Source organism: Mytilus edulis, chromosome 3 (genome assembly GCF_963676685.1).
Source record: "Mytilus edulis chromosome 3, xbMytEdul2.2, whole genome shotgun sequence".
Classification (NCBI taxonomy): domain Eukaryota; kingdom Metazoa; phylum Mollusca; class Bivalvia; order Mytilida; family Mytilidae; genus Mytilus; species Mytilus edulis.
The window spans coordinates 103,409,273-103,424,502 of NC_092346.1; the positions used below are offsets into that span (position 1 = coordinate 103,409,273).

Sequence of the window (15,230 nt, forward strand, 5' to 3'; positions counted from 1 at the left end):
ATCTATGAAAATATAGTGTATCAGACCTTGTCCTCCTTTTACCTGTAAAGGTAATCCTACAATGGGGAAGATAATGATAAATTATTCTTAGTAACTGGATTATGAAAGCCTATTATTGATTTCTCAGGTTTATACAGAAATGGCATTTTCTGAGTCTATGGGGACAGCTCAGACCCCGGCTCTGTGTCAGTTCTGTGAAGAATCACCAGAGATTAAATGGAAGTGTATAAACTGTGAACTATTTCTATGCCAACTGTGCTGTTCAAAGATACATAGCAAAATTAAAACATCTCAAGAACATGAAATGATAAATTTGAAAGATTTTAAAGAAAAGGATTTTGCAACTTCGGTACGTAAAGTCAACCTTGAAAACATGGGGTGTACAATCCATGAAAAACAAAAGTGTTTTGTCTTCTGTAAAGATTGCAGTGAGCCTGCTTGTTCAACGTGTTTAATGGAGACTCATAAACTACATGATTATAAAGCTTTAGATGAAGTGTATCAGGATCTACTCTCTGAAATGAAGAAACAAATAAAACAAATTGAAATCTATCTTGAGCTATTTAAATATAAAAAGGACAAACTTCAAAAGATGATTTCAGATGGGAACATATATTTTCAAGAAGCAAGAGATGCAATCCTGAAAACTGAAAAAGAAATGAAAGACTCCATTGCAAAACATGCAAAAGACCTCTTACAAGAACTTGAAGCAAAGTGGAAACCATCTGAAAATATGATAAAAGAAGAAATTTCTGATGTGATAAAAAGCGAGATGGATATGGAAAATAGGAAGGACAATATAAACAAATCACTTCAGTCTCATAAAGCAGAAGACATTTTCAATACAAGTAAAAACTTAGATAAGCCATTTCCAAAGTATTCAGCAATGCAAATGAAATCAAATAGGACAGTATTCTGTCCTAGCAACATACAGGTAAAATTAGAAAGAGCATCATTGTTTGGTGAACTTTTTACACGTCCAAACATTGAACTCATGGATACTTATGAAAGTGAACTTGTAAGCGTAAAAAGTTTAGTATTGGGGCGTGATCAAAATACTGCATTCATATCTAGCCCTTCTAGTCAAAAGTTGCAAAAAGTCAGATTTGAAAATCATACTATCAAAGTAGAGAGAGAAATTCAGATGTATGTGATTGATATTGCAAAGACAAAGGATGGGGGAATTCTTATAGCAGATGGATATAACAATCTAAAACTATATACCAAGGATGGACAAGTAGAGACATTTAAGTCCTTTTCTCCTTTGAAAACTTTAAGCGTGCATGTAACTAAAGACAATCAGATTATAATAGGGTTAGTGGAGATTTACCCTGTAACACTACCAGCGCCAAAAGGTAGTACAAGAAAACTTATAGTTATGAATCAGAATGGTGACATTCAACACACTATTGAACATGATAAGAACAATCAAAGAATGTTAACATATCCTCACAGAATCAGAAGTCTCGATGATAAGATAGTAGTTGTAGATTTAATAAACAGTGAATGGGAGGGGAGGGTTGTAAAGCTAAATTATGGGGGACAACTCCATTGGACCTATAAAGGGTGGTACCATATAACTCCCTATGATCAGCTGGTTAAGTTTCAGCCAGAAAGTGTGACAATAACTTCTAAGGATATGATTTTAGTTGCTGAGTGTTTCCATAATGCTATACATGTATTAACTTCTGCTGGAGAAGTTATTTTATGGAAGGATGTTAACAGCTTAGGAGTAGAATTTCCTTTAAGTCTTGAAATTGACAAAAATGACTTTTTGTGGATTGGGTGTGCTACTTATACAGACAAAATAAGGAGGGCTAAGATAAGCTGTGTTCAACTAACTTAATTAAGAAAATTGTGTCTAAAAATAGACGAAGCAAGATCATTACAGCCAATGACCAAACTTTTTATCTAATATGAATGGCAGGACCATCCCTTCCTTATAGAGATAAGAACTGAGGTAGACCTTATATATAGTTTTAACTAATATTCCATTGATCATAGTTAATTTGTTTGCATTATTGTAGATTATATTCATCTTTCAAAAAGCAAATGATTATATTTTATGATATGTAAATGTTATAACCAAAAGTCTGTTGTCTGCACTAATAAAAACTTCAGGTATCATTGTGTGTTTTTCATGATTTTGTAAATGCTATACCCAAGTCTGCACTAATTTAAACTTATCAAGTTTATTAAACAGAGAACTTCTAAGTGTGTAATCTTAATCCAAAAACCAAACTGGATACTTGTAAAATGCTCTTCCAAAGCTTGCTATTAGATATAAATTCCTGCTGCATGTAGTTGTTTTTTAATTCAAGTCTCTAAACATGCATGAAAGTTGATAAAGATGAATGTGGCTCTATCTGCAAGCATTCTTCGTGTATTCAAAACTGAACATTTTAGGAGGTTAGTTTATCTAACCTTATAATGACTTCACTGTTCAGCTAACAAGCAAACTTGTACCAAATATTCTATCTTAACCTACACACTTAACACATACTGCTGTAATTATTGTATCTATAAAATACTTCTACCATAAGAAAGATTTCTATCCCAGGACAACAAATTATCCAATATTCAATTGTATGTTACAAAAACAAATTTATGAAGTTGATAAAGTTAGCAATTCTAAAGTGCTTTATCGACCATGTTAAAAGGAAATTTCAAGTACAAATGTTTTTATACTTACAACAATCTTATCAGAAAAATTCTACCAAATGAAACAGATTCATTTCAAGTGAAAGTCAATACCCAATCATCAATACAACACAAAAATCGCTGATCATCAATCAGACGATTAATCAGGCAGACGATTAATCAAGTAAACATATAATGTGTATTAACTTATATAGTTCATTAACTTAATCAAATAAGCTCTAACAATCATGGTCTAGCTAGTCTGAAGATAAATGGTCAATGTTTATTTGGTCAAAATGAAGCTTCAAAAAATTAATCATTATTCAACTTGACCATTAATTCAGATTTATAATTGATTTGAATATATAGTAAATTCAATGATACTTATAACGTCTAGGTCAGCCTATGGAAAGGTATATACTATGAAATTTAAAGTGAGAGGTTTGTAAGCATGTAAGTAGGTGCTAAAAGATTTTTAATTTGGTATAAATTTGAGAAAGATCTCATCTGATAATCATATATATATATGTATGTTAAGTTTCAAGCTGATGTGAGCTTAAGCAAAAACTTTACTTTGAGATACATGCTCAATAAAAAGATGGATGTCCGACATTCCAAAAACATATAAAATTAAATAAGGAGATGGCATAGCCATAGTTATGATTGCCAGTGAGAAGTTTATTTAAAAGTGATTAAATTATCTGGATTTAAGCAATTATAGGCAACTGTACAGCCTTCAACAATGAGTAAAATTTATATATTCAATTTGACAGCTATATAAAAGGCCCAAACATGACAAAATTTAAAAAAAAAACAGATGCTCCACAGGGCGCAGCTTTATACGACCAAAGAGGTTGAACCCTGAATGTTTGGAGCATGCATGGACACAACATTCAAGCTGGATTCAGCTCTAAATTTGGATTGTGATGAAATAGTTGACACAGCATAGGTTTCTGACACAGAATGAATGTGGTCTAATGAATTTAAAATATTTTTTTTTGCCTTTGAGCAATTCACTATGCTGTTGAATATTAATCCTCTCAAAAAAATGTTTGAAGAAATTTTCTTTTTATTTATGACATCTTAAATGAGAAAAATTTAACCCCACCCCCCATTTTTTTTCACATCCCCCTTTCCCTTTTTCCAAAACTGATCTCAATTCAAATTTCTAATGGAGTTTGCAACACTAACTACTCATTTAAATACATCATAAAATATTAAAATGTAAAATGAAGTGCTTGTTATCACTGAATGGTAAAGATTGTATATTGTATAAAACAATAATTTGAGTTGATTCAACTACTATTCTGGTCAAAGAAAGATAACTCCAATTGAAAATTTCTTGCTATTGCACAATATTGTGCAATTAGATATTTCTTACTATTGCGCAATACTGTGCAATTGAAAATATTTGCTATTGCACAATGCTGTGCAATTGAAGATTTCTTGCTATTGCGCAATACTGTGCAATTGAAAATTTCTTGTTATTGCACAAAACTGTGCAATTGAAGATTTCTTGCTATTGCTGAATACTGTGCAATTGAAAATTTCTTGCTATTGCACAATACTTAATATAATAATTTTGGATCCTGATTTGAACCAACTTAAAAACTGGGCCAATAATCAAAAATCTAAGTACATGTTTAGATTCAGCATATCAAAAAAGCCAAAGAATTCAATTTTTGTTAACTTTTGACTTTAATGTAGACCAATTTGAAAACGGGACCAAAAATTAAGAATCTACATACACAGTAAGATTTGGCTTATCAAAGAACCCCAATTATTCAATTTTTGATGAAATCAAACAAAGTTTAATTTTGGACCCTTTGGACCTTAATGTATACCAATTTGAAAACAGGACCAAAAATTAAGAATCTACATACACAGTTAGATTCGGCATATCAAAGAACCCCTATTATTCAATTTTTGCTCAAATCAAACAAAGTTCAATTTTGGACCCTTCGGGCCCCTTATTCCTAAACTGTTGGGACCAAAAACTCCCAAAATCAAACCCAACCTTCCTTTTATGGTCACAAACCTTGTGTTTAAAATTTCATAGATTTCTATTTACTTATACTAAAGTTATGGTGCGAAAACCAAGAATAATGCTTATTTGGGCCCCTTCTTGGCCCCTAATTCCTAAACTGTTGGGACTTCAACTCCCAAACCTTCCTTTTGTGGTCATAAACCTTGTGTTTAATTTTCATTGATTTCTATTTACTTATACTAAAGTTATTGTGCGAAAACCAAGAATAATGCTTATTTGGGCCCTTTTCTGGCCCATAATTCCTAAACTGTTGGAGCCAAAACACCCAAAATCAATCCCAACATTCCTTTTGTGGTCATAAACCTTGTGTCAAAATTTCATAGATTTCTATTAACTTAAACTAAAGTTATAGTGCGAAAACCAAGAAAATGCTTATTTGGGCCCTTTTTGGCCCCTAATTCCTAAAATGTTGGGACCAAAACTCCCAAAATCAATCCCAACCTTCCGTTTGTGGTCATAAACCTTGTGTTAAAATTTCATAGATTTCTATTCACTTTTACTAAAGTTAGAGATCGAAAACTAAAAGTATTCGGACGTATAAAAACGGAGAAAACGATTAGACCCAATAGCGTTAGCGGAGGTGTCATTTTGTTAACGTAATCGTAAACAAGCACACCTTAGGTTGACAGACGTTGCGGGCATAATATTTGGGCCACATATAAAAAATTGATATCGACTTGTAGCACAGGAACAGGGCAACAAATTCATACCAGTAGATGTATGCTTTGTTGTAACAACTTTCGGCATTTAGCACACTCCCGGAAATCTATGACAGTCTGCAAAGTCACTTCCGTTTAATGAATTGTGGACAAACTAAACATGCGACCCCCTATAAATAGCGGCAGAAAGTTAGCAAATTGCCAGGGCAACTAACTAATAACACTAAAGTTGTGCTCAGCCAATAAACTCGCCGGTATTTTTGAAAAAAACGGAGAAAACGATTAGACAAAATAGCGTTAGCGGAGGTGTCATTTTGTTAACGTAATCGTAAACACGCACACCTTAGGGTTACAGACGTTGCGGGCATAATATTTGGGCCACATATAAAAAATTGATATCGACTTGTAGCACAGGAACAGGGCAACAAATTCATACCAGTAGATGTATGCTTTGTTGTGACAACTTTCGGCATTTAGCACACTCCCGGAAATCTATGACAGTCTGCAAAGTCACTTCCGTTTAATGAATTGTGGACAAACTATACATGCGACCCCCTATAAATAGCGGCAGAAAGTTAGCAAACTGCCAGGGCAACTAACTAATAACACTAAAGTTGTGCTCAGCCGATAAACTCGCCGGTATTTTTGAAAAAACGGAGAAAACGATTAGACCCAATAGCGTTAGCGGAGGTGTCATTTTGTTAACGTAATCGTAAACACGCACACCTAAGGTTGACAGACGTTGCGGGCATAATATTTGGGCCACATATAAAAAATTGATATCGACTTGTAGCACAGGAACAGGGCAACAAATTCATACCAGTAGATGTATGCTTTGTTGTAACAACTTTCGGCATTTAGCACACTCCCGGAAATCTATGACAGTCTGGAAAGTCACTTCCGTTTAATGAATTGTGGACAAACTAAACATGCGACCCCCTAAAATAGCGGCAGAAAGTTAGCAAATTGCCAGGGCAACTAACTAATAACACTAAAGTTGTGCTCAGCCGATAAACTCGCCGGTATTTTTGAAAAAAACGGAGAAAACGATTAGACAAAATAGCGTTAGCGGAGGTGTCATTTTGTTAACGTAATCGTAAACACGCACACCTTAGGGTTACAGACGTTGCGGGCATAATATTTGGGCCACATATAAAAAATTGATATCGACTTGTAGCACAGGAACAGGGCAACAAATTCATACCAGTAGATGTATGCTTTGTTGTGACAACTTTCGGCATTTAGCACACTCCCGGAAATCTATGACAGTCTGCAAAGTCACTTCCGTTTAATGAATTGTGGACAAACTATACATGCGACCCCCTATAAATAGCGGCAGAAAGTTAGCAAACTGCCAGGGCAACTAACTAATAACACTAAAGTTGTGCTCAGCCGATAAACTCGCCGGTATTTTTGAAAAAACGGAGAAAACGATTAGACCCAATAGCGTTAGCGGAGGTGTCATTTTGTTAACGTAATCGTAAACACGCACACCTAAGGTTGACAGACGTTGCGGGCATAATATTTGGGCCACATATAAAAAATTGATATCGACTTGTAGCACAGGAACAGGGCAACAAATTCATACCAGTAGATGTATGCTTTGTTGTAACAACTTTCGGCATTTAGCACACTCCCGGAAATCTATGACAGTCTGGAAAGTCACTTCCGTTTAATGAATTGTGGACAAACTATACATGTGACCCCCTATAAATAGCGGCAGAAAGTTAGCAAACTGCCAGGGCAACTAACTAATAACACTAAAGTTGTGCTCAGCCGATAAACTCGCCGGTATTTTTGAAAAAACGGAGAAAACGATTAGACCCAATAGCGTTAGCGGAGGTTTCATTTTGTTAACGTAATCGTAAACACGCACACCTAAGGTTGACAGACGTTGCGGGCATAATATTTGGGCCACATATAAAAAATTGATATCGACTTGTAGCACAGGAACAGGGCAACAAATTCATACCAGTAGATGTATGCTTTGTTGTAACAACTTTCGGCATTTAGCACACTCCCGGAAATCTATGACAGCCTAGAAAGTCACTTCCGTTTAATGAATTGTGGACAAACTATACATGCGACCCCCTATAAATAGCGACAGAAAGTTAGCAAACTGCCAGGGCAACTAACTAATAACACTAAAGTTGTGCTCAGCCGATAAACTCGCCGAAATACCATTGACTTATTATAAGTCTTTCCCTTTAAACAAACTTAACAACAAGCATGAACTTAAAAACGATGTAAAAGTTTCAAAGTCAATAAATCGTGATAATATAATTTCTATTGAAATGATACTTACAAATACCAACAAATATGCATAACATGACTGAGGGGGCGGGACCAAATTATCTCCATGGAAATGAGATGTGCTAATGCTTATACAACTGAATGCCAATTAACATTGGCCTACCACTTATGGTTCCTTTGAACTGACCTAATCCCAAACTAATACATGTAAACTAAGCTTAATTTTCAAAGTCAATAGTCCATGAATTAGTGATGGAGCCAAATAATTTCCATGGAAAATGGATATACCCAACATGGCAGTCCTAAACAATCATAGGACATAGTTTTGAATTTATAAGTTCTTGGATGATCTTAAAAATTCCGACATTTTAATCAAATTGTCTTATAGATCATTTCTGGAATCATGTCTTTTACCGGAAAAGATCATCAATTTCGCACGCCTATATGACGTCATTTACCAGATAGAAGGCACGCCTGTATCCCTGCTCTATTAAAAGTTTCCAGAATTTTCATAATTGTCATTCTGTAGGGTAGTATAGAATTAACAAGTGAAACTGCGAGCTACTGCTCACTGATGATACCCCCGCCGCAAGTGGACAATATTAATAGTGTAAAAATATGCAAGTGTTCGGTAAACAGAAAGTTGTCGAGTGATGAATCTGAAAACGCATCACACGGTATAGCTGACTTATAAAAATCCTGAAACCAAATTTCAGAAATCCTTGTATTGTAATTCCTGAGAAAAATGTGACGAAAATTTTTAACTTGGTTATCATGTGTAAAATCATACAAGTGTTCAGTAAACAGGAAGTAGTGGAGTGATGAATCTGAAAACGCATCACACGGTATAGCTGACTTATATAAATCCTGAAACCAAATTTCAGAAATCCTTGTATTGTAGTTCCTGAGAAAAATGTGACGAAAATTTTCAACTTGGCTATCATGTGTAAAATCATACAAGTGTTCAGTAAACAGGAAGTTGTCAAGTGATGAATCTGAAAACACATCACACGGTATGGCTGACATATATAAATGTTGATACCAAATTACAGAAAGGGTGGATGTGTAGTTCCTGAGAAAAATGTGACGAAAGTTTCATGGGACGGACTGACTGACTGACGGACGGACTGATGGATAGACGGACTGATGGACGGATGGACTGACAGACAGAGGTAAAACAGTATACCCCCCTTTTTTAAAGCGGGGGTATAATTTATGTTCTGTAAGAACATAATGATTGCCATATGACTGTGGGAGGGTGACCATCCTTAAAAGATTTTAATTTTCCAAATATTTTGTGCATTATAAATTAAAACCAGATGCTCTGCAGGGCACAGCTTTATACAACCGCAGAGTTCGAACCCTGAACAGTTGGGGCAAGTATGGACACAACATTCAAGCTTGATACAGCTCTGAATTCAGATTGTGATTAAATAGTTGACAAAACATAGGTTTCTAACACAGAATGAATTGGTCTAAGAACTTAAACTTAAAAACTTAAAAATTTTAAATTGGACATTTACCTATTATGGTCCAATAAACAAAATCTAAATACATGGTTAGATTCAGCATATATCAAAGAAACCCAAGGATTCAATTTTTGTTGATATCAAACAAATTTTAATTTTGGACCACAATTTGGACCACCTTAAAAACTGGCCCCATAAGCAAAAATCTTAATACATGTTTAGATTCAGCATATCAAAGAACCCCAAGGATTCAATTTTTGTTGAAATCAAACAAAGTTTAATTTTGGACCCCAAATTGGAAAAACTTGAAAACTGGGCCCATAATCAAAAATCTAAGTACATGTTTAGATTCATACCCAATTATTCAATTTTTGTTAAAATCAAACTAAGTTTAATTTTGGACTTTTCGGGCCCCTAATTCCTAAACTGTTGGGACCAAAACTCCCAAAATCAATCCCAACCTTCCTTTTATGGTCATAAACCTTGTGTTTGAATTTCATAGATTTCTATTTACTTGTACTACAGTTATTGTGCGAAAACCAAGAAAAATGCTTATTTGGGCCCTTTATTGGCCCCTAATTCCTAAACTGTTGGGACCAAAACTCCCAAAATCAATCCCAACCTTCCTTTTGTGGTCATAAACCTTGTGTTTAAATTTCATAGATTTCTATTTACTTAAACTAAAGTTATAGTGCAAACCAATGTGTTTTCAGATGACGACGCTGAAGCCAACGTCATACCAATATACGACCACAAAGTTTTTTGCGGTCATATAAAAATTTCACCCGTTTGCTCATGTGTTGAAAATTTCTATGCATGCATTTTTGTGACATGGTAATGGAAGTCACATGAGAGATTCATCTGAAAATTATCCTGGAACTGGCCTATTGAGAATAACATTCATGTCAAAGGTAACATTTGTATGAAGTAAGATCTGTAGAGAATCATACAATATCAACTTATTGTTCAAACACAATTCATCGTACTTAGGGGAGTGTCATTGTTTTGAAGTTATCCAAAGTAGTAATACTGAAATTTATTTGCAGGAGTAAGTGTATCTTTAAACTAGTCCAAAAATCTTTTGGTGCAATTTTTATTAGCATGCAGGCATAATGAAAACAAAGATATTTTAAGCTGTCATATAAATTTATCAAATATAACAAACAAACAAGTTCAAATGCATAATTAAAATCATAGCACTGGTTTATAGACAAAAAATAACAACACAATTCAACTTCAGATTTTCAACCTTAACTGAAAATATTATCTTCACGAAACTTTTGAAGAAAATTTTTCAATATAATTGAAAAAATAATAAAAGATATGAATGAAACAGCTCCTCAAATATCTTGATACATTTCTAAGAAAACAATTCTGTTTTATTAGTCAATTGAGTTATCTAAGTGTGTCTCAATACATATAGGTGTTTCACTTGATAACTTGCAAACAAGTATCAAACAAAAATTATTCATTCCTGTTAAAATTAAAAAATAAGTGATCTAAGATTACAAAATTTGTCTTGTTCCCGAATAATAAGTTAACATTCAAGCCAAGAAAAATGTGTATGAATACATCTAATATTGAAGCTGCCACTTTATTGCACAATTATTTTTATCCAAGTACATACTTAGTATTTCCATAGATGTAATACCCATAGATAAAGCTCGCCAAAAGTTCCCCACTGTTCTCTATTGTTAGATACAAAGAACCATGACCAAATTGACTGTCTTTGATGTTATATGTGTGTTGTACTCAATCAAGTAACACTAGCCATATCTCTTATCTGCTGATCTCATTGACCAGTACAGCATAATAGATTTTCTTAAATGTCTTCTCGAGTTATGTCCCTTCTGTTGTTAATATATGTCTATTTTTAGCGCACTGGACAGACAAACAGAATGGTCAAAAAATGGATGAAATCGATCAAAAATTGCGCATTTTACGAGGGAAATATTGAACTAAATTCAAAAATGTATTTTTTAGGCTTGTGTCTTTATATTTCATAAAAACTATGTTCCTGTTAGTTCCTGAAAATGGGAATAGCACCTTTTTGAGCTTCTGAAATACACATTTTCTTTGATATGCTTCATTAAGGTGTCGAACTACGTCGAAATTTGGGAAAAAAATAATAAGAAAGTACATTATTTTCCTTTTTTCATCAGTTTTTCTAGTTTTAAAAGAGAAATTGTCTTTTTTAAATCATTTTTATATTTATCAGAATAAGTTAGTTACTAAATCATAGATGAATTTTATATATTTTATGGCTAATTACAAAAATTATAATAATTTCATTCAAGTGGTTTATGAAATATGTATTCATAATTACTGTAAAGAGTTTTAAGTTTAGTGAAATTAAAAAACATACAAGGCATGGAAAATAATTTTTGGAGCATATACATATATTACCAACTTGTTGAATGTTTTCTAACAATTATATTTTCAATAAACTTTTTTATAAATAATAGTAAGCATTGTTAATTATAAGATAAGTTATATTGATATAAAATTTAAACTGGATCAAAACAGAAGTTCTGCCTAAAAAAGAAAAATATTCACATTTATTAGTTTCTTTTCGAGAATAATTTGTTATATTGTTTTATCAAAACAAATATTATTTTTTATAATCAAGTCAATATAAAATATATATTTTTTTTTTTTTTTTTTTTTTTCTTTCTGATTTTTAGCATGTTTAATTGCTAAGTAACTTTTAATTGTCAGTTTTCTATTGTCATGATTGTCAATCTGCATCTTAATGACCAACTGGTTCATGTCCTTATCAGATAAGTGTGAAAGCCATTACAACGCACATATAACCTTTGAAGTCAGGGTTGAGCTTCATCTATGGGTATTACATCTATGGTATTTCTATGTAACATACATATGATGATAATATTTTGTTTTTTATTCAACATTCTGATGTCTACAGTTCCTTTATCCCCAAAGTTTCAAGATACAATTTCATTGAATATGAATATTATATAATGTGGTGTAAAGCTTCATGAAGATTCATTTTACGTTTTCATGAGCAATGTATGTAATTATTTGTTAAACAAGATTTCAGTCTTTTGAGAAAATAAAAATAAACAAGATAAAATTTCACAGAACTAATCTCTGCCTAGCAAGTGTTAAGAACATTTTCCTTTGATGACAACATCAATATAAAAAATACAAATTTCAAAGAACATGATTATAAATTTTTCACAATAGAAAAACAAATGATGGTGATTAAGTAAGTATAGAACATTTGAAATGTGTACCTGATATATTTTATTGAAAGTTCATTGCATCCAGTGATTTTTTAAAACTTTTTTACAGTGAAATACTAATAAATGTCATAACATGGATTTTTTGTTAGCCTAGCTGCCAATATATGGTATCCCCACATCTCTGTTAAATCTAAATTAATTAATAAATTTAAGAACAAGACTTCATAATTCATAATATTTTCTACACTTTTACACGAATCCCTGCAAAATGGTAAAATAATGAACATCAAAGAAGATTGGTTTTTAATTTTGCATCTTTTTTTATATCTTTTTTTCAGGAAATGCAGTTATGAAAGATTTCCAAGTTTATTTAATTGTATATTGAGAAAATATAACAAGTAAAAGATGGTTTTGTACACATTGAAATAATTACATTATCCGTAATTTTTTTTCTTCATTAGAAGCCTTGGCTTCAACAATAGTAATTTGAAAATATTGTGATCCTTCGTTCTGAAATGTTAGATGCTAATTAAACATAGAACATGAAAATTTGCCACAACTGATTCCTATATTATAGGAAACGATTAATAAATATGGTTAACGATTTAAATGCATACATAATAAAATACAACAAATATAAGAAAATTCTAATACTGTTATAAATTTAAAACATGCATAATGGTTAAAAGAAAGAGATTGGGGACATCATCTAAAAGAAAAGGAAGACAATTTCCCTTCATATGATGTCAACACAGTTCTAGTATGTTCAATACGTTGTTTCAGTTGAGAAGATATGCTTTTCTGGTCTTTCTGAAACCATTCTTTTAACTGAGTAAAAATAGGCATAGGAGCTATAAATGCAATATCCAACAAAGCATTGGCAATAAGTTCTTTTGCTTCCATGGAAACTGTTGCCAATAACAACAGACCAAGCATAAATTTTCTAGTATTTTTTGCTGCAAATTTAGGATCCATTTTTCTTCCCAATATAGTAGCTGAAATTAAAAGAGGAATAAAAAATGTAGGTTATATTACTATAATTTTTCAGATAATAAACTATATTTTAAACATTTGTACTTTTATTTGTTAGATATATTCATTGCCTTTATCTGTATCTTAGTGAGCATAAAAGTTACATGTAACATTTTCAAAATTAAATTTATTTATGTGAGCCTTAGTTGCATTCAAAATGTTGAAATAAAAAATATTTGAGAATCTGGTAAAATGAAAATTAAGAGCATATTCAAATATAAAACATCTTTAAAAAAAACTTTATACAAGCTTAAATCATGAAATAATAATCTATACACTACTGCTGCATGATAAGCAACTGACATGTTAATGATTCATTTTGATATCCATGGTAATAACAATTATTTAGAAATTCCTAGCAACAAATACAATGTCAAACCACAGTAAATAATTTTTATGTACAAAGGGTATAAGCAAATCCAGGGCCCCATTTTTTTGTGGGAAAAAATGGTTGATTATATAGAGAATCATTGAAGCATGACTTAAGTTGGTACCGTTGATTTTATTAAGCAGGACCCCCCCCCCTCCTAAGGCATACCTGTCAACCTGTGACGATGAAAATGCAGGTCATGACCTGCATTGCAGAATCAAATCTCAGGTCATAACGCGTACAAACTTTTTCGAGCTGAATTTCAGTATTTATGGTACATTTTCTTATAATGTATATCAAAGATACCAAAGACATCAATGCATGTTCACTTTGTTAAGTCATTTTAAATCTTATTAAATATTATTTCATTGCACTTTTAAAGATTGTTAAAAACTTGTGAAACTCAGTCTTATGTGCTTTACTTTTTGAGAAAAAATAATACATTCATCAAACACTCGAATTTAATGTAATTCTTAAATGTTTGAGACTATTCACTAAATAGCCTTTAACCATGTTATTTTTTATTGACCAAGGAAATTAGACTATGATAAAATATAGTAATACAGTTAAAGGAAGTATAAATGTAAAAAATAATTTTCAACTTTTTAAAAAAAATTGTATAAAGGTATAAAAATTAAGAAATAATTCATGGAAGCCATAGATTATTGGAAATTTACACATGGCCTGGGCCGTGATATTCAAATTTTATCCTGAGCGTTAGCGAGGGATAAAATTAACGAATATCACGGCCCAGGCCATGTGTAAATTTCCAATAATCTATGGCTTCCATGAATTATTTCGATTCTAATAGGACAAATACGCTCATTAAAAAAACTGAAGCGAGGGTGGGTATGCTGTGTGTGCGGCTGTTCTTTTTTACTCCCTGTTAGATAAAGCTCGAACATTCTAATAAATCCGTAGCTTGCATGGATTATTTCATGAACAACCGCTGAAAAAAAATCTGTTTCATTCTCAAAACCAACAATTGCCATTTTGATTTACATGTTTTTCTCGTAAGCTACCGTAAAATCCAAAGTTGACATTTCGTAACTATAAGGAGCTGCCATGTTGACTTGCTGAAATCAGTAAATATCCGAATAATGCAATAGAATAGCAAATCAAACAAAACCTACCTTGATAATCAATTTTAATACAATAGTAAACGAAATTTAAATGGTTCACGTAACAGAAAACTTTCAACTCTAGCGTTTTCATTTGTATGACGTCATGTTTTGAAATGACTTTGATAGCGCCAAATACATGAATAAACTTTCGCGGAATTTTATTTTATTTTTATTTTGTTGGTTTCTCCGAGCTGTTTTGCATTACTTCTTTTTATTATGCATCCGAATAAGAATAAAAGTGATTTGGTCTTTTTTAATTGCGATTTTTAAAACAATAAAATCGGCAAAGGGTTTGCAAATAGGTTTCAATACATGTGGATTTACGTGGGAAGTATATTGTAACAGCCATTATTATGTACATCTCGGAGTCTGCGCTAAGTATAGATATATCGAGAATTTTATCACAGTGTTGTTTACAAAGCGAAAGAAG

General features: G+C 32.3%; 2 protein-coding genes across 2 annotated transcripts in view; one reads left to right on the forward strand and one right to left on the reverse strand.

Annotated features, from left to right (window-relative positions):
• The first annotated feature begins 139 nt into the window (after positions 1-139).
• Positions 140-1,846, forward strand: LOC139515549 (E3 ubiquitin-protein ligase Midline-1-like). Its single transcript, XM_071305126.1, has one exon. The coding sequence runs from the start codon at positions 140-142 to the stop codon at positions 1,844-1,846; it is 1,707 nt and encodes a 568-aa protein (XP_071161227.1).
• A 10,904-nt stretch (positions 1,847-12,750) lies between these two features.
• LOC139518059 (putative autophagy-related protein 11) overlaps positions 12,751-15,230 on the reverse strand; it is a 45,490-nt gene continuing 43,010 nt past the window's right edge. Inside the window, exon 24 of the mRNA XM_071309717.1 lies at positions 12,751-13,269. Within this exon, the coding sequence (XP_071165818.1) occupies positions 12,980-13,269 (290 nt within the window). The 3' untranslated portion in view covers positions 12,751-12,979. The remainder of the gene's footprint in view (positions 13,270-15,230) is intronic.

Coding starts and splice junctions, on each gene's coding strand:
- LOC139515549 (XM_071305126.1), top strand. CDS start 140: ATGGCATTTTCTGAGTCTATGGGGACAGCTCAGACCCCGGCTCTGTGT.